The following is a 21,445-nucleotide window of genomic DNA, read 5'->3' on the forward strand; positions in this document are numbered from 1 at the left end:
TTTTAGTTTTTCACTTCTACTGCTTATTCTTCTGGTTTTTAGCACACAATATTATTATTATTATTTTAAAAAAATATATTAGTTGCATTAATCTTTCCGAGGTCCCCCAACTACTACTGAAGTAACCTTTTGGAGTAGCCCTGGACTATTGTCCCAGTCAACAATTCCTAAAAACATGCAAGATGGAGGGGGAAGAAAAAGTCAAAAAAGTTAAAATATCTGGATTTTTTTCTCAAGTTTTCCTAAAATGCTTCTTTCTGGGGTTTTTTTAATTATTATGTTTTGAGAGAGAACATGAAACACAGTTAAAAAACGAGGGGAAGCTTCATGTTTAAATTCACTAAGCTGCCAACAGTAGGGGGTGCTGTGGCATTTTCCAGCTGTTTGACTTGTACTGCTGCCTGCAACTAGTTTGAAATGACTTACTGGTTTGCCCTGTGTGAAAGTGTGTCTGTCGACTCTAACAAAACATCAGCATTAAGGGCTTTAATCGGTTTCACGTAAAACCAGCAAAGTCATAAATCTGGCACTCGTGAAACGCCTTAAATGTGATGTGACTCTTTCCCAGCATCCTTTAAGGATGTTAAGTGTTTTATCATCTGATCAAATGACTACAGAAAGAAAAGCCTGCCTTCACTAATTGTTTTAAAAAGTCAGCTGAGTAACACGCGGCTGCCTCCTAACCTAACTGCCAGCAGCTCTGGTTTTTGGTTATTACCATGAGCACATAAATCAAACCCTCATCTATTGATAAAGAAGGAATGTGCTGTGTACGCCCTGGAGGGGTGGTTTGCTGGGACGGGATGTCTAGAGGGGGTGTGTGTGTATGTGTGGGGGGGCTCACTGATGGGAAAAAGCACACTGGTATGTGGCGACATGCTCATGTTTAACCACAAATGGCCCCCCGACGCTGGTTCACACAAGCCCGCTCCATTACTCATCACATCGGCACTCAAAAGACTTCATTGCACTCTCTACTGAGCACCTCTGTGAGCCTCCCCTGCTCATCCTCCAACTGCAAAGTAACGCTTTTGTCAAAGTGATGATTCAGTGGCATGGCGCAAAAACAAAAACCCCCAGCAACCCCCGAAATAACACTTCTGATTTGACCGTTACTGCACCTCTCCCTCCAGGCTCTTGCCTCTGGTGTGACTCCTGGACGGCAGAGATGCTGGAAAGAGTGAGATCAGAGATGAAACATTTCACAGGCCTGCTGGATTTCCATGTTTAAACCCTTGGCGTGTTTATGTCTCCTGTCTGGTAGCTGGGCTGGGTTACAGTGAAGCCTGCGTTTGGAACTGAAGCTTTGGTGGAGCGGTCCCACTGGTTTGACTCTGGCCCGTCTCCCAGTTAACATGATGGGGTTGAGATGACTTTTGAGTGGGGATTGATGGTAGCAGCCAAAAGATTATGTGATAGAAACTGGAAGATTTCAGTCTTCATAGTCACGACAATAGATGATTATTTTTTAACCACAGGATGCTTCACATGATGACGTCCCAGTAATCCCTGCAAACACAGCCACCTCTGTCTTGTCACACTACAACAGGGTGCGGCTGGAACAGGTTTTAGATGAGCCAAATTCTTTATGAATAAAAAAAAAAGCCTTTAAATGCATTCCTTGACAGACAAAAGTGACGTAAAGTGGACCTATTTCTTTTTTCCTGATTGTTCGAAGTGTTACAAAGGACAATAGACCCAAAGACTCCAATGTTAAAATCAGAAATAATATACTTACAGCCTGGGATGAAATCTGATTTAGTCTCCTATTATAACAAATGTACAAAAAGTGGGAAAAAGAAAAGATTTTAGGGCAGCTTAAAGCCAGGGGGTGTGGCAGCTTGTTTGACAGGCTTTAGAGTAGGGTTTGACAAACCCATTAAATGTGTCACATATAAATTCCAACATTTATCTGCAGTTCAAGTTACATACATGGTTAGATACATATCCGATATATATCCTACCATTTTAAAGGTAGAAAACTGGCTTTTTATCTCCTACTGTGGTTTCCAACAGAGAAATAACATCTGCCACCAAAAACTGCAGTTCCGCTAATGGCCACTTGAGGCTGACTCTAAAAGCGAGTCGAACCCATAGACTCCCATGTTAAAACGCTCATCTTTACAGCAACAGTAAACATGATTACAGCCTGGTGCACAAAATTAGTTTAGTAGATAAAGCTCCTTTTATGCGGGAAGTTGGCTATATGGGGCTGAATTTACTTATAACCCATCCATTTAAATTTTGTTAGGGCTTAAAGTCAGAGGTGTCGACACAGACACCTGTCTGCTGGTTGAAAGCACTAATTGAAGGCACTGACACAGAGCGTTGGACTGATTTAATTCCTTTTTGGAGCATTTTTATTTGAATTATCTGACTAATATCGCTTCCTGTGTAGTACAAACAGTCTTAAAAAGTTTTTGCTTCATTTTGGGTGAGTAAAATTGTATGGTACTGTAGTATTTTATTAGTCTACACATTGAAATACACCGAGGTGTTGCTTGCCTGGTTTTCAATATCCTGCACTTTGAATCTAACAAGCTCCTTGCCACAGAGCACTCAACACTTATTTGCAGAGTAAAGTCAGCCATTCTGACCTGTGACTGAGAAGCTGGCTGTTTAACAGTAGGAGGGATTCATAACGACGTGGCCAGAATTACTGGTACCCCTCCAATTTAGAAAGAAAAACACAACTTTCCCCTGTGACAGTGATCATGGTCCACCATCCTGAATGATCCAGAGCTTACATTTTATTTGAAAAAAGGCAACAAATGAAAAGGGCACATATTTGTAGCCTTAATTAAATGAGCAATCCAGCCTCTTATTTAAAAATAAGAGGCGGCTCAAAGAAACCGACATGGCAGTGGTCAAAATGCTAAGCCTGAGGCTTTAAAAAGTAGCTGTGCATGCTTTAAATAAAGTCTACGATTCCACTGCACATTTTCAATTTGGTTGCATGAAAAAAACTTAATGCACTAATTCTGAATATAATTGTAGTGCATATTGCATTTTTCGTGCATGATAGCTTAATATATTTATAAAAGGAAGCATTTTAAGGGAAACTGAGCATGTAGAGAGACTGAACAAAAAAAATTAATTTGTAGGCTTTAATTCAGTGATTACATCAGTTAATAGAATAGTTAAATGATGCTTTGAGCCCTTTCAAAACCAGATAAGCAATAACTAAGGCAATAAGACTTCACTGTTCCAGTCCAAACGTCAGCTCACTTGCTTGTACAAGCCATTGCCCAACCTTTCTGTGTCTTACTAACATCTCTGTTCCTGAGACTGGCATGTGACGCTACTGGATCAGGCGAATGAAGCTCAACAAGTTTGACAAGCGCTCCCCCCTTCAGCTTCGCTGCTGCTGCCCTCGACACACTTTGGTGAAGGTTAGATCTGGAGGCCCGTCAATCAAGTGACACAAGCGCTCGCCGTGGATGAGCCGTGATGTTCTTGCTGCTCGGCCCCCTGCCCGCTGTGCCTTGACCTCCACGCCACTCCTCTGCCTGTTCTCCGCTGATACTCACACTGAAGTTAGAAATCAGGGTGGCAGACACGTCTATAAGAAGCTCACCAAATTAAAAAAGTGGAACTTCTCTACTGTTGTTTTTGTGGGGAGCCAGCATGATGTAAATATATACCTTTACAATGGGTCAATGGATAATGGAAAAAGGAAAAGGAAGCAAATGAAGTTACGTGAGGATCTTATCTTCAAAATAAAAGAATAAACTCACAGATAAACGGAAACAGTGACACCTCACAGTAAACAACGGTCGGCACTATTCAATTCATGTTATTTTTCCAGCAATTTTGAGCCTTCACGACTTCATACAGGAGATAATCACATTACATTTTCAGTGCTGAGAAATACAAAAATGATTTTGACCCAGAAGGAGTTATTACTGCAAGATTAGCCTAGTGTCAAACTGCAGGTAGGACCAGACACCTATCCCACATTAAAGTTTTCTCTGGTGGAGACAGATAAAACATCCAAGACACACATGCTTGTTTCTATTCCTTCACGTCACAGAAATTAAATTGGTGCAGTTTATTGAAACTATAATCAATCTATCTATCTATCTATCTATCTATCTATCTATCTATCTATCTATCTATCTATCTATCTATAGTTATGCTCACAAGCATGACATTGGGACACTTGGACTGAGCTCAAATATGTTTAAAAAGCACTGAAAAGCTCATGTGTATATCTAAAAAGAAGGCCCGTAACTGGGAGAATATTCCTAGTATGAAGGTGAATGTTTTTAGGCTTTATTAAATATACTGAAGCTATTACATAGAAAGGAAAACAGGAATGACCCTTTTTGTTATGGCTGTAGTGCGACTTGCTGCTCTCTTGTCTGATTAGTAACTGTTATTTAGTTGCTTAGATGGTTTATTAGTAACCACAACAGATTACACTTACCTTTATTTTATAACTTTAGTAGCTCTATTACCCCAACAATGACAAATCTGAGGTAAAGCCACTGAAAGCTTTCTGTTTCCTGCAAAAGTACTTTTATCTGATTGGCTGTCAGTGATAAAACTGAGAAATTACCTTGTTTTGAAGCTTCATGCAGCATGAAGTACAAATGGTGCGTGTGTGTGTGTACTCGAGGAAAACACAGAGAAGAACAGCTGAATAGCTGCTAACTGCCACGGCTGCACAGACAAACAAAAGAGAGCATACAGAAACACAACAGTGTCCATCAACGAAAAATCCAAAGACAACAGCAGCGCCCACACGCTCTGATTGACAAGTGATCTTTGTATAGTGAAGAGCGGCAGTGAATGCAAAAAACCAAAACACAAAACAAAAAAGAGAGCCTATAGAAAATGCAGATTTTACAGAGCCTGTCGTCTTATAGTCCACTGCACCCACTGACTGTTCGAGAATCTGCACAGAGCAACAGTATTTCTCACCCAGAGGCCCTCTGCTATGACAGATGGAGTTATTTGCAGTTAACTCCTGAAACCTACAGCTTTTGTCAATGAAAGGCACCCTGGGGAGAGCTAAGACTGGCTGAGGGGCAGTGATGACTCACAGAGGCTTCCACGCCCGGAAGCTTCCAGTAAGACTCGCAGATCAAAAGCATGCTTAATTGGAGCAGTTAGGGCCCCCTTGCATCTTTGATCCATCCGCAGCGTTTTGTCTTAGTCTTCAATCGGCCTTTTGTGTGTTTAACACTTATCGACATGACTGAGCGTTTGCGGAGGTCTGGGCTAACATCTGGGCAGCCAAACAGCAGCTGGTGAAGCACGTGCACTCCATTAAAACATGGTGATGTGGCAGTTTTTTTTGCGCTGTGTCACACTGACCGGGAGTTTGCAGGGTCGAGGAATGCAGGGAAGAGAAGAGGAGGAGGTATTCTCTTACCTCGGCCTTCCAGGAAGGAATCGTGCAATTGCTCCCGGAGAAGACTGGGAATAATTTGAGTGTCCAGACCCACTGTACTGCTGTAATGTCTGGTTTAGACAGGACTGTCTACCTCTCACCCTACACAGTGGACCTCCCGGAACAGTGGAAACTGAGGCCACCCAAGTCCTGCTGGAGCTCGATGTGCCTGTGTGTGTGTGTGTGTGTTTATATGTGTGCATTAAATCTCATCTTACTGTCCACACAAAACAGCCAAGGCTCTGATCTCAGCAAGGGGAAGCCTGTACTCAATTTCAGACAAAAGGGGGCACGGATGGATGAAGGATGAAGAAGTAGGATGGGGGAGACCCGCAGTAGATGAGTGTGTTTGCTTTGTTATTCATCCAGATTCACGGCCCTGACTCATCCCGTAGTGCTCTTCAGACAGCTGCACGAGGAGATGCTGATGAAATATTTACAAGCTACGCGATTTAGCAGCTGCATTAGCACTTCGTTAACCAAACTCAATCAATCAATCTGACATAATCCAGCTGGGACAAGTTGGAATAAAGACAAAGATGGCGGTTTGGTACCGGGTCACGGCACCTGCGGCGCCTAGCTGAACAGTAGCTAAAATAGCGAGAAACCGCAAGTGACTCAGTTTGTTGGTAGCGTAGCTGAAAACTCGCAATCTGCAACAAAACTTCACACTTGGAAGGCAATCTTTCTACAACATCTCTGTCACTACTGCTAGAAAGGGAGAAAGACAGAGAAAAAAATCAAAGCAGTAATAACAGCCGATGTAATCATAACTAAGAGGCCTGTGTTACCAGAAGAGGCTCAGAAGAATAATGGTCTCAAAAACAACCTGTTGTTTTTTCCCTCTCGCCAGTAAAAACAAGAGAGTCTTACTGGAAGAGGGATTATGATGTCCAAAAGAGTTAAACACAACACAATTTATGGGCCCATCAAAGAGCAGGAGGGGTGTGTGTGTGTGTGTGTGTGCCTGTGAGAAGGGGGGGGGAGGCGTGCAGCAGGCCCGACCACAGCTTTCTGCTGACTGATGCAAGCTCAGGAGGTGAGTCATGGATGAAGAGGAGGGCTGGTGTGTAAGTGCTCCTGAGGGCTATTGGGGAGAGCAAAGGTTGTGAATAACGGGAGCTGTGTACTCCAAAAATGTGGGGACAAGCGGGAGGTCACAGACCGTGCACGCATGAAAGCGAGAGCTGTGTTTGTGAAATACCAAAAAGTGACCCTAGGATGACAAGTGAAGCCTCTTCGCAGCCTTTAATCCTCACTTTCACAATATCTGATTTGGCATTCATGTAAAGCTCAAATCACATGCTTGTTATAGCTTTTTTAACTGTACTGGTTGGAAACTGTGGCACAGTAAAAGTCCCCAGGGGGGAAGTGTTGTGTAAGAGAACCCATTACACACAAACAATTAAACCTCTCCAGGTTCGATTAAAGCAAAGAGGTGATTAACACCACTGAGTGATGACGTATTTGGTCGGTAGAACACATTCACCACAAAACCCCCAGCGGCAGGAAATGCAAACATCAGCCCTAGGCTCATGTGACGAAAACAAGCCGCAGAGGCCGGTGTGAAATGACTCAAGCAGCACTCGGCATCCTTTAAAGATTCAAATCAGTTAGAGGAAACAGCCAGTGGTCACCACATCCTCCCGTTATCTGAAACTGCTCTGGTTGAGTAACAGAGCATCTGTAAGTTTGATGGAGGTTAGAGGACCAGGACTTCACTCACTGATGATGCATGTGCAGAAGAAAGTGTGAGGAATTTCTGGGGTGTTTTTTCCCTCTCTTATTTATGTACATTACGTGATATTCCTTACTGTTAGAAGTGGGCTTGATTGCATAATTTTCCATTTGACATATTTTCTCTTGTTAATATGGAAAGAGCCTCTCGAGAACTGGAAAAACACAGCTGAGGTTATAGTGATCAGTACAGCATAAAAGTAAATAGCATATTTTAAAGGATACCATGTATATAAAAGTAAATATTATGTATTTTTGTTTGTTTCCATACTTTTAGATGTTATTTCCCCTCATAATTTTATTCATAATTTTTGCAAGCTATTTTAACCTTTTGGAAGCTTGTTTCTGCCACAAAAAAAAATTGCCAGGTTGATCCAAGTTAAAATTTCAAGTTATCTTGAAAATTTTGACTTAGACAGAGTATCTTCAAATTTCAAATGACTTCTAAGTAAGCTGAAATTGATCCATTATAATAAAATAACAATCAAAATGTATTGTAATTTCCATATTTTTATCCCTACTTTCAATCAATTGTTATTTTTTGTTTATAATTGTTTATTTATTATTTTAGCTTCCTATTTTAACTTGGTTAGCAATTTATTAAACTTATAATTGTGACTATTTATCCAAACTGTTATGCTAACAATTTTGACAGCTAGCCACGCTTTCAGCCAACAGTTTTCCAACTTTTACTCATAGTGTAGCTTGCTATTTTTTACTGTTTGACTATATGTTTAGTTAAGGATTTTGTATTTGTTTATTTATACTTTGAATTAATTTTCATTTTTGTTATTTTTTAATTTTAATTTTTAATTTAAAACCACTGAATATTGCGCAAACTGAAAACTGGCCAGTCTCAGCATCTCTTTGGTGTCATTCTATATTTATATTTTGTATTATATTTTATTATTTTATACTGTTATATAGTGGAACATGAGCTGTCGGGAAACTTCATTTAGACATGCACAAAGAAAAACTGTCGGTTTGCTTGTTAGTTTCACTGGATCCCACTCAAAAACAGAGTTGATGAAGGTAACACACCTATCATATATTCTTCATCTGTCAATGATGTACACAAGCAGCAAGACCTTATGTTGATCATGTAGAATGCTTTTTGCTGTAGTTTGTGTTAGTATTAGTTGCACTATGTATCTGCTTTCTTCTCTGCTTGCTCCTGTCATATTGGACTAAAAGCTACAGTACTGAGTGGTGATTTCAGTAGACACACACACACACACACACACACACACACACACACACACACACACACACACACACACACACACACACACACACACACACACACACACATAAAAACAAAAACAAAAACAAAAAACAGAGGAAGGCTGGAGTAAACCTGGGAAACTGAAAAAGAAATGTATCAACTATTGAACACATTCTATAAGGCAGGATTTTTCAGTTTTAATAGCCTTTTTGATATTTTTGAACCCTAATCATTTATTAGCATACTTAACCAACTGATTGTTCATTAGGCTGTAAGAACTAACTGATGTGATTGAATCATTTCACCGCTTTGCTGGTTTTTGCTGGTTTAGCCATATTTAAAAGCAAAGATAAACCTGAATGGGTAACAAGCGAGCACAACAAGCGAGTGTGGCGGGCAGTGTTGGGTAAGTTACTATATTAGCAATCAGTTACATTACTAGTTAAACTGATGAAAAAAGTAAATATCAGTTACTTCAAGTTACAAGTTACTTTCAGGGTGTTACTAGGGAAAGTAATATTGGTTTTCTGGAATGACTTGTTAATGTGTTGCTATCCGTAACTGATCAGGGATCATCAGTGCCAGTCTTTTAGGTTCTTAGCTTTTGATAGTTTATGTGAAAATAGGCAATTAGAAAGGAAAGGATAATGTGCACATTTCCACGAGTTGTGTCCACTGCTGTGACCACGTTGAGCTGGAACATGATTCTAGCCTGTAGACATCCCTCCAAAAACTGCAGTCGTGGTGCTTTTGATTGTACCCAGAACTTGACAATTCTGCCTTCTGAATAGGAAGATGTCAGTAGCTCAGACCAGCAGATGAGCTGCTTCAGGGCTGGACTGGGACAAAACAATCATCCGGGCATTTTGAGCAGAGACTGCCCACCATTATAGGAAAAAATCATAACAGCTTTGAATGAAAGGTGACACTGTTTATTTAACAGTGTTCTGATGGTAAATCAGCCTTTATCAATCCTTTGTTGTAAGACTCAGATAATTATTTTTCAGAGGTTAGGAATTTAAATGAGAATAAGAGAAAACTATTTCCAGGACTGGGGTCCCTGTTAATGCCCTAACTGCATTATGGAAATTCTTTGCTAGACCCGCCCCTGCACATTACCAGACTGTGTGGTTAGAAAAGGATCCTGGTGTTATTTTTCTAAAGAAACAGTTCATTTTGTCCCTTCAACTCATTCATGTCAATTAAAAAGGTAAACCTGTTTCTCCATCACCTGTTCAGATCTCTGATGATTCAGTAGGACATCTCTGGTTTCATCTGCATGTTTCCTCTCACCAGCAAACTGATATCATGACCAGCAGCTTTACAGCTGTGGCTCCAGCAAACATCAGCTGATACTAGAAATTAATATTAAATGTGGTCTAACAACAGCTGATCAAAACACAACGTGCTCTGTTGTTTAACGTGACATCCGCTGGTTTCCTCTTTCTGGTCAAAGTGGGCGATAAATAAACAAAGAGAAAAGCTGATATGCTGATCATTGATCAGTTTCGTGATTGAAATGAAACAGGAGAGGAGAGAATGAGAGAAGAAGAGAGCAGGACTGCAGCTTCAGCTGATGTTTGAGCTGAAGTCCGGGACAAACTGTGTTCCTTTTAACCACAGCAATATTTTCTCTGAATACCACAGATTCTGTTTTTACTGGACGGTTGGCAACTCTAATAATTAACCGTATGAACAAAATAAAGTTCAACATCAGTAACATAGCACCCACACAGCTGTACAGAAACTCCGTCATGCTAGTAGCACGCATACGAAAATGTCAGCATACGAAAATAAACTCCACCTAAACTTGGTTTATATCTGACCCAGATAGACTGCAGGTCATAAACTTACCTGAAGTTCAGTTCACCTGACACGCGGACGGCGGCCGATGGGGTCTCCTCTTGCCTCCCTTTTCCTTCATCCACCTGCTGCTTCCACCACTTGCTAATGTTATTGAATCTGTGGAAGCTCGCGATATCCACCAAGCAAGCACCGCTAACGAGTGAGCTATCTAAATCCCAGTAAGATACATTCCTGGTTTTGGCATAATAACTGGTTACCGTGCTCGTTACCACAATAATAACGTAGTTACTGTAACGCGTTACTTAATAACGCGTTAGTCCCAACACTGGTGGCGGGGTACAGGGGTGACTATACTGGCAATCACCAGCGGTAAACTGATGAAAACCTTAAATATCACCCAACTCAAGTGAGGTGGGTGAGTGGGACAAATATATTGGGTTTCTGGACTGACAGAAAATCTGAACCTATCCCCGAACTCTGGTCAGGGGATCATCAAAGTTAGTTTTTTAGGTTCTTAAGCTTTGATAGTTTATAGAAAATAGGCAATTGGAAAGGATATGGTATTCTTACTGTTGTGTCCACTGCTGTGACCACAGGAGCTGGAACATGTTTTAATGTAGACTCCCCTCCCTTGAGCACCACGCACCCTTGGGGTCCCAAGGTGACAATGACCGACCCGCAGCCTCGTTTCAGCAGCTCTTGACCAGCCCGATGTGCCTCTTCCACACTGGCTACCGAGGTACCGGTGAGCAGCTCTGCCTGAAAGGGGAAAACAAAGCATAACAGCATGAGGTGACACTGTTTATTTAACAGTTTTCTTCTAAATCAGCCTTTTTCTTTCCTTTGTCAGGGAGCCAAGCTAATCAGAGGTTAGGAATTAAAATTAAAGATAGAGTAAAACCAGGACTGGGGTGGGATACTGGGAACTGCATTATGGAAATTCCCCGTGGCACAAGCCCATTACCACAGACTGTGTGGTTATCAAAGCTTCATTTTCTGCCTTTTTTCTAAAGAAAATGTTTGTTTTGTCTCTTTAATGAACACAATTATCACAACAATTTATGTCCAAGGATCTCTAATTAGTAGTCTATTCTTACTTGCTAAAGCTAACTGCTCTGTGTTAACAGCTCTGGAGTTGAGTCAGCAGTTAATTACACACTGTGGTCAGACAGACTCATAAAACACATTCAGTCTGTTAAGGATTTGCTGGATCCGTCAGCAGTCTGCAGGCCAAACATTTTCAAAGAGTAGATGCTCTGACTATGCTGCTTCATCTGGCTCCAAAATGACTAAACAGTGACAGAGCAGGACTCGACAGCTGATGTTTGAGAAACAACAAGGAAACTCAGATAACCACAGCAGTTCTTTCAAGATTAGTTACAGCATTTATCTCTGGAGGTTAAAATATGCACTGTGCAGTGAAGGAAACCAATTTTTCCACAAAAATACAAGAACATGACATTCATGCTCTAAAGTAATGGCATAGTTATACAACAATGTATAACTAGCAAGCCCTTACTACAGTCCAAGTCACCTTTACATACATACCGCATACACACTACGTTTATATGAGGTTGATGGACAATTTACATGACATACACAGTGCATACTAGATAACACACAGTGTTACAAAAGCCACAATACCAGCAAGCAAGCACACCTCGCTAATTTGAGCTAACCAAATCAACAATCAGATACATTCTTAAAAAGAAAGTAAACTGGCCAACCCGAACGACCACAGATGACAACTAAATGACAGAATTAAGAAAAACACGCTTGAAGAGATCATTGTCACCATCTACAATCAAGAGCCACCTTCATCAGTGCAAATATACGAGGTTTACAACAAGGTGCAAACCACTGGTTACACTCAAGAACAGTAAGGTCAGATCAGAGAAAGATCGTGATTTTTCAGAAAATGTCTCTATGACAGTGACGTTTGCAAAATTTAGCCTACAGCTTTGGACAGATGAAACCAATATGAACTTGTGGGAAAAGAAAGGCATGGGGAAAGAGAGGGTCAGCTCACATTATCTGTCAAATACGGTGAAGGTAGCGTTATATGAGCTTATATGGATGCCAGTGGGATTATTACTGTTTATTGATCATGTGACTGCTGATAGAAGCAGCAGGATGGCTTCAATCCTTCAGGCAGTCACTGGATGCAAAGGATTGTCATTGTTCTAATAGCTGAAAATGAGAATAATATTATATATATACACACACACATACGGGATACATATATATATATATATATATATATATATATATATATATATATATATATATATATATATTACACACACACACACACACACACACACACACACACACACACATACATATATATATATATGTATATCTCAACATATGTGTCACTTTAGTGTCAAAAACACATGTGAATCTAAGTATAGTCTTATCTCCTGTGTGCTGCATACACACACAAACACACACAGTGACAATGAAAAGCTAACACTGTCCCAACATTACTCACTTTAAGGCTACTTCCTCCTTCCTTACTGCACACCAAGCAAAGCATCCAAAGGAATTTGTAATTTATAATATTTGTCTATATTTAATCAAACTGACATGACTTTTCTGTTCTACTTCTTTTTGCGCTGTACGCCGATTTATAAATATTTCCCTTCTGTTGCTCATTTGTCTTGTTCAGTCTGCTACAGAATGCACTGCACTAGTTAGACACTAATCGTATTTTAGTGGGGGAGCAGTGTGAAAGCAGCCAATGCAAACAAACTCAACAAGCTCATCAAGAAAGCTGGTCCTGGGAGCAGAGCTGAAGTCTTCTGTGGAAATTCTGCAGAGGAGGATGCTGAGGAAAATACTCAGTGTTCAACTCTGAGAGCAGCTTCAGTTATAAACACAGACCATAGAGATATGAAGAAATACCATGAGAGGTCTTTTGAAGAAAGATTAAAAAAATAAAGATGTTATTAAAATTATTATCTCTTGTTATTTTTTTGACCATTTTTGGTGTCTGTGCAGCGTGCGGTACTTTATTTGGATGCTCTTAATATTTCAGCTTTTTTTTTTAAACTTATGTTATTTTTTTCTTTATTGTTATAAGACACTGGTCTTACTACTGGATTTATGACTTTACTTGTTTTTTGCTGTTAATGCTGTATGACAGGCACAAAAAACAAATAATACCATACAAAAAGAAAAACCCTGCAGTTTACTGAAATAAAATAAAACTACTTAAAAATGTAAACACAACTGAAACTATATTGTATATAATAGTTTAAAATCATTTAAAATAAAATACTATTATTTGTGTGAGTCAAGTGTCTATAAAAAACAGGTGTTTGTATTGTAATACCTATTCAGAACTTTTATAATTGTATTTTTAAAATTAAAATGACTTAGCCATAATAAATGTATACAATTACAACAATTAACCAATAAAACCAATAAAATTAAACATTTTTCAAAAATAAAAACTAAACTAAACTAAACTCACTCTGGATACTAAATGTAATCAAATTGAAACTTAAGCTATTATAACTGCTGAAATGTCCCTGTAATTTTCTCCTGCATTCACACACTCAAAGCTGAAGCTGGATATGCAGCAAACCTGGAGCACAGACTTGGATGGTTTGCACAACACAGTAAACAATAATATTTGTGAAACAGCTACAGTAATAACACTCCACAAAGACTACAACACCATAAACACAGTTGAGCAGCTCAGTTTAATGACTTAAATACTGAACTAATAGCCTATAGCTAATTGGGTCTCATCAGTGGCTAAATGGATGACTTCTATAATAAATTCACCTACACTACAGTTGTCATAAAAGAGGAAACCCTTCATGGAGACCAAATCTGTTTTTATATCAGGCTGTTCTGTAAAGTTGGGGATGTTTGCATGTGACACACTCTTGGAGCAAGGCCATTAGAGGAACTGCAGTTTTTGTAACTTCCATGTTAATTTTTCCACTGCCAGAACACTCAGCTGGCAAAGATGAATTACAGCAACACTGGCATAACGAATCTGCCCTAAACCCCTGAGAACAAACAAGCAAAACTGAGAAAAAATGAAAGTTTTAGATGGAAAAGTTTTGCTCTAAAGTTTGAGATTTCCAACTTTTGTTGCGGTCAAAATGCACTGGTTGGCTTTAGGGCAATATGTTTCCCAAACAGAGGTGATGCTTGAGCACTAAACAAACCAGTTCACTGCTCCAATTAAACCGTGTGTGAGATCCCTGTCAGATGTGAAAGGTAAAATTTGGCTCACGAGGTCCTCAGGTGGACATCAAAGATAATTCCCCTCACTATAAAGCACTTCAGCACACTATGTGGGCTGGGGATCAAAGAGTACCTGCACTTTGTCATCCTTAAGCCTCCTTTCACTCACCCCTCCTACCCCTGAGCGTGCTACAGCGAGACCACACACGCACATGCACCCGTACAGAATGTGTGTCAGCTCTAACCTTGCACGGCAGGGTCAAGATGTCCCTGATAGCGGTTTTGAATAGGGGATTGAGGATCCAAACCTCCCCACCCGCCCCCACTGCTTTTGTGATCTGTCAGAGTTAACAATGACCTTGGACAGTTCAAAAATAAACCGCAGAGTGTATCGGTGCTTTTAGAGCCCGCAGCCACCCCGGTGCTGTCGGATGCCAAAAGAGAAAAAGAGCCGTTTTGTTAGTCATCAGCTTCACACCAGGGCAGGGAATCAATCTACCTCCCTCTGCGCACAAGGATATGAGAGAGTTGAATTACGTCTCTCTCACTGTGTGTGTGTGTGCATACTTACCATATACACCACACACACACACACACACACACACACACACACACATGCACTCGGTGAGCACCTATTCTTTAAAGCATATGCAGGATAAATTTGTTGACAAGGTGGGTGTATTTGCAAGAAAGTATATGTTCAGGCATAAAGGTGAAAAAAATATGCGAGAGTAATTTTATAGATTTAGATTTTTCTTTTTGCTGTACAGCATCAGTTTTACCGCATAAACTATTTCTCCAAACTGGCAATATTTATCACCAGTATTCCTTAAAATAAGTGTGTATAGTTCAATTTCAAGTTTTTTCTAAAAAGAAAAAAACTTGAAATTGGAGGCATATTATAACCACAGTCGGAAAGAATGCTATAAAATTAGAAGAATCAGAAACACTAAAGATTTTTGGCCATTTTACTTCTATAGTAGGTCTAAGTTTGAGAGTAGTAATAAAAATATTCAAAATATATATTGGGGTTCTTTTAGCACTGATCTGATAAATGTTGATGTCCAACATTTATCAGATCAAATCAGTGCATGTTTAATGACATAATACCTTGTTCACATATTTACAAATTTTACAAAACAAAACAAGTAATAACTAATAGCTCAGGAACTATTAAAGTCATTTCTTTACTTTAAACACACAAAAAACAAAATAATAAATTTTAAACAAACTAATAATAAATCTTGACTTCAGCAGTCTGTTACATACACCACTTTTTGGCTTTATTGGGTTTTTTTAATACATAAATGGGTCATATATAGTTCAGAATCTGATTTATGAAATGTTTTGTTTTATTTTTTTGGCTATATAGAATAAAGATAAATCTAAACTCTTGTTTGTGAAATCCTTTGACTCTCCAAAAATGAACTGAGAATTGTAAATTATCATTATGAGTTTATTATAAGTAATAAATATTATTATAAGTAATTATGTGGGGGGTTTAACAGGTCAAATGAGTTTTTAATCAGTTTGGTTTGCTTAATTGGGTTAACAAACCTTAAGAAAAACAAGTTATGGTATTAAGCTGAACTAACTATTTTTTGTTGTCATTTTTGTTTCATTTTACATGCTGTCAATTTAACTGAACTCAATTTAGCATGAATCCTTTATGTCTACAACTGTTGAAGCCATTTGATACCATTGTCAGTACAAAGAAAGCCTTTTAGACAGTTCCCAATCATGGCATGAAGAATGAAAAGTTTAGAAGACTTAAATGCCAACCCCAGGTCACGGCTACAGCAAATGTAAATATCATTGGGTTTCTGTTTGAAAACATTTGGTTACACTGGGCTAATGAGTAGGCACTGATCCTGTGGAAAAAAATGCAAACTAAATGTTACTTTCGAATCTTCTCAAGTTACCGAGATCTCCTTGTTGAATGAAGCCTCATCTGAGGTTTGCGCCTACTTCATTGAAAGTAAAACAACAAAATGAGGCTCAAAGGCAACCAGTCTAAACACAGACAGGGTCATTGTTCTAATACCACTATTTATCTAATATAACTCTCCCAACATTTACTTCCTAGAGCTTATTACAACTTTCATTAACTCCAAGTTACAAGAACTTGTGATTTTAACTTTTAAAGCACTATGAAAACAATGATAAATGATACATTTTAAGTTGTGTAAACTACCAAAAATGCTGCCAAACACTGACGAGTCGATAACTAAATTTCAGTGTGTTTTTATTATAAAGCAAAACACTGTTGCTTGTCTCTTTTCTTGTGAATCTGATATCTACTAGCACATCAGGAGCGGCTGCTTTGTTTTTCATTACTGTTTTTGTTGCACAACTTTATCTTCTTGTTAAATACTTGGTATTAAATCTATTTGTGGGTCCTGGCAGCTCTTGTGTTAGATGAGATTCTGCTAGCGTGCTGCGGTACGTTCTCTCTCGTTTTGCTGAATAAACAGAAGTCCGTCCACCCCCCCCCCCCACACACACACACACACAAAAATCCTATTCAGTTGTCATTCTTGGCTTTCCAGCTTTTTATTAGCACTATTCATGTTTTGCAGGTCTTTAAGCTATATAAAATCGTGGTGTATACGACGTCCTGGACACCAAAGTTTGAATGCTCCAGAAAAGACTTACTTTCAGGATTTTTCTAGTGCGAGTAATCCAAAACACACAGCAACATAGTAATGACTAACCATGTGTTGGAGACAGGATCATCTCAGATGTTCTCTTAGCTAAAGTTTGGTCTTTTTTCAGTGTCTTGCTCCTTCATCCTCATCATTGAATTAACCTCGACCCCTATATCTATATGTAGCTAGCCAACAGGTATTAACTGCCATATGTAAACGAGCCCATATTCACTAAACCCCGCCCAAAACATAATACTTAATGGTAATCTTCAGTTTGGGCCAAGTTATAGCAGCGCTGTTTATTTTTATGAATGCTTTTGAACTTTGGTTCTATCCCTTAGTGGGACATTTTAGTGCTCTTTCCACCCCTGCATACTGCATAATACATAATGTGACCGTACCTCCATGACCTGAAAAAAGAGAGAAGACATGTAGCTCTTTCCTCAACTCTCCCTTTCATGTTCCCACACCTGGGTACAGTGCTTCATCGCCTTGCATCACCACATCAAATACCAGCTCCCAGCCAAACTCACATAGACTTCAGCCCTGAGGGGGTGACTGACTCAGTCATACAGCACATCTGCCCTCTTGTTTTTATTACCATTCCCATCTATCCCTGCCCCCTGTCGCTCATCTGTCATCACCTGGCATTCAAGACGCAAGCCGCCATGACAGAGTTTTTACCGTAAAAGGGTGGAGATCAACTGTTTCTTCATACCAGAGAGCATTCATGTACAGCCAGTGGCTGGAGTGAGGTTACTGATGTGCCAGCAGGGGACATGACCTTGGAGGCAAATCACTGTGGAAAGGCGTCATCTCAAACTTGTCATCCTTTCCTTTCTGGACTGGACATCTGTTGACAATCATAAGCTGACTCACTGCTTGTAAAGGTGAGGCTTTGTTGAAACTACAGACTGTAGTTTAAGGACAGAGCCTTCAGGTATAAAAACATTCCTTCTGATAGTCAGCAGAGTCCAACACCTCCAGTAGAAGTCTGTGTCGTTTGTATAAAAGTCTATGAGAAAATAACCCTATATCAGTAAACTCTTTTCTGATGAGTTTACAGTCTCATTTACTAGTTTCAAATCTTTTAAAGCATGATGTTTATTTTATAAATTATGGTCTCAATCAAGAAGAAACTAGCATGATTTAGGTTAAATGTACAGAAATTTCAGGGAACAAGTACAAGTACCGAGCTCAAGTCCATTTTTACTTCAGACCCGACACAGATTCAACAAGGTGCTGGAAACATTTTGCAGATTTTAGTCCATACTGACACTATATGACAGCTTCACATAGTCTCTGCAGCTCTGTCAGCTGCATGTCCATGATGTGAATCTCTTGTTCATTCACATCTCAAAGGTGCTTTATTGGATTGAGATCTGATGTTTGTGGAGTCAAATACTCAGGTAGACTGTGGCATTTAAACAATGCTGATAGTAAGTTTGTCAAGAAAATATCCCCCAAACCCTTAAACAACTACCAACAACCTCTCAGCTACATTTGTGCTGTTGGTGCCTTTTCAAGCATTTTTTTAAGTTATGTGACAAATAGTATATCTTTTAGCTGTATGGATAATTGTAGCCTACTAACAGACTGTTCAAGAAGTTGGTGATGTATTTTTTTTGTTTGTTTGTTTGTTTTGGTGTTTTTTTGAGGAAAATTCTAGTGGTTTATTTGTTAACCAACCCATTTAGGATTAGCGTTATTTATCACTTTATGCTCCACCATTTTGACCAAACGTAGTCACTTTTTGCTCCAAATAATTAAGATGGTTTTGGATAAAACGCTAACACCGAAGCTTTAAAATGTAGAACCCATCGACTACATCCTCATTATACACAGTCTATAGTTGAAACTCATAAATAATCAAGTAGTAGGATATAAAACTTCAGACTTGCATGCAGCATATTGTTATCATGCTTTTACAGTGTTCCTGTATCTTAAAAGCAGTGTAAAGTCATGAGCTTAACTAGCTAACTCTATTAACAATGTTACAGTGGGCAAAATGGATGCTAAAAAGTATTTTTTTCTTTCTGCTGTGTAAAATCCATCCATCCATTTTCTTCTGTTCATCCAGCGTATCTGGAGCTGCCATAGGGCGTGAGTCGGGGTACACCCTGGACAGGTGGCAAGTCTGTCGCAGAGCTAACACAGAGAGGCGGACAGTGGTTCGCAGCTATGGGGAATTTAGATGAACCAATTAACACAACCAACTACGTGTCTATGGACTGTGGGAGAACCCACGCAGACACAGGGAGAACATTCAAAGTCAACCCAGAAAGACCCGTGTCAGCTGGTGGATTCAAACCCAGGACCTTCTTGCTGTGAGGCAACAATGCTAAGTACCGTGCTGTCCCAATTTTTCCAACAGGCAACTTTTTTAAAAAACAGCTTTTGTTGATTAGTGTAGAATTTAGCCAAATATGATAGAAATTTGCATTTATCAAGAATTCAAAAATGCAAAGACATTTATAGATGAGTAAAATAATTGTCCAAACTTTAGAATCTTGGCTACACACATGTATACTCAGCCACCAAAGTTCATTTTAATCCAGGAAAAAAAAAAAAACTATCAAATGCAAATGTGCAGTAGAAGAAAAGAAAGCTGGTCAATTCAGTATGCTCTGTTTTGTTGTTTATGACTAGTTTCAGCTTCCTCTTGGCCTTGCAGACGTGAGTGTGTGGATGAGTGAGGAAGGCAGAATTATTGTGTGAGGAAGCATAAATGCTGTGATAAATACTGTGAGCTGTGTGTGTGTGTTTGTGTGCGTGTGTGTGTGATTCATCACCTCAGACTCATTACAGCAAAACACGTCGGAGACTCTGTAGAAATCTGGATCCAAGTCAGGAATGGCCGGCGCTGGGTTGAATATTGTCTTCACTGCAACAAGAAACCATGCAGCGATCTGTGTTATTGACCTCAGTGTCAAACGTCAACATCTACAGGATAACATGCAATCATTAACAAGGCAGAAAAATATAATTGTTCTCCATAATAGACCCTGTTATAGCTGTCAGCCTGCTTTCAGAAGGATACGGTTTTTCATAAAGTCCCTCTGTGACACATTTTACAATTGTGTGGTGTTTCTTTTCCATTTCTGAGCCTCACTGCCAAGATCTGGCAATGCCTTAATTAAACTTTCAATGGGAACAAAGGCTAGCAGGCTACCGCTGGGGATTGCTCTCGCAAGCAAAGCTCAAGTGGATCAGCTTCTATAAAAAGACACCTTTTAAACAATTAGCATTCCCTGAAAAAAAAGAAAAGAAACCCTAGTGAAAAGACCTTATATCCTGTACCATTTCATGTTACGCCCTTAACTGAGTTCCAGCAATGTATGTATGAAATGGATTCAGCACGAGATATACATTGAACCCCACATATGTGTGTCAGTGTGTGGGTGAGATGAGTTGTGACCCTTTGAGTGCGTTAAGGAGCACAAGCGAGGGAGAGAGCGAGAGTGTTTTTGTCAGGAGTAATCCTCTGTACGTGTTGCACATCACTGTCTGATGCATATTCATGAGCGAGGAGCATTAATGCATCTAATACCGTGATTTCTGTGTATGTGCGAGGATAAGCCCAGCTTGACGAAGCGATTAATTCCGATATCTCTGTGTACAAAATAAAGCCTCATGCAAGCGTGTGCGTCTGAGGGAAATATATGTTCAGCGTTGGTGACATCAAAGTCTGTTGTGCAAAAGTGTGTGCCTAGTTGCTGCTTCTGTGTGTATTTGCGTGGGCACATAAGAGAGCAGCTGCGTGGGTTTGCGCAGGGCTTTGGCCACCTGGCGCTTTGAGGTGGATGCTGGGCTGCTCGCGAGTAAAAGTGGAAATAATGTCTCCGTCTCTTTTTCAACTCACTCATACTGTACTGCAAATATGCCCATGTGAGCTAAGGCCATGTCACAGATAAGAGACACCGGGCTCTTTGCGACTCTTCTCTCTTTTCTCTCCCTCTCTCTTTCAACTGAATTGCACCTCAGCTTCCATGAATTTGGGATCCAAGATAAGTGCGAGATTTGCACCTCCATTTTGCGTTATAGAAAGCAGCTTGTCATCTGTCAGCAGAAAAATTTTAAATAGATTTCTTTTGGTAATTATTGATATAAGGATTATGTTAAAGTCATGCCTAACAACAAACTGAAAATCTCTCTTCAGACACCTCATGTGACAGTAGAACCACATGTTGACAGTCCCAACCCTGGTGATGAAATCACAGGGCACAAGCCCAGGAAAAATGTTCTGTTTCTCCTCGTCTCATGCCGTGCCTTTAGGCTTGGGAACTGTGGACTCTTTAAGCCCACCACTAGCTTTCCACACAAGTGAAATTTGGGTAAATTTGAAACAGGAGTTCAAGAGTTCTGTGCCCATGGTAAAAAGAGGCCAATTGTCTGGAAGCTGCCTGGACAAGCCAGAGAAGGTGA

At 39.7% G+C, this 21,445-nt stretch overlaps 1 protein-coding gene across 3 annotated transcripts in view; it reads right to left on the minus strand.

Annotated features, from left to right (window-relative positions):
• Positions 1–21,445, minus strand: part of rbks (ribokinase) — a 57,835-nt gene that overhangs the window by 2,553 nt on the left and 33,837 nt on the right. For all 3 annotated transcript variants that reach the window (XM_031733416.2, XM_039603748.1, XM_039603747.1), the window contains exons 7-8: positions 19,813–19,904; positions 10,737–10,925 (exon numbers count right to left, since the gene is read on the minus strand). In XM_031733416.2, the coding sequence (XP_031589276.1) occupies positions 10,737–10,925; positions 19,813–19,904 (281 nt within the window). The remainder of the gene's footprint in view (positions 1–10,736; positions 10,926–19,812; positions 19,905–21,445) is intronic.

This window comes from Oreochromis aureus, linkage group 19 (assembly GCF_013358895.1).
Source record: "Oreochromis aureus strain Israel breed Guangdong linkage group 19, ZZ_aureus, whole genome shotgun sequence".
Lineage (NCBI taxonomy): Eukaryota > Metazoa > Chordata > Actinopteri > Cichliformes > Cichlidae > Oreochromis > Oreochromis aureus.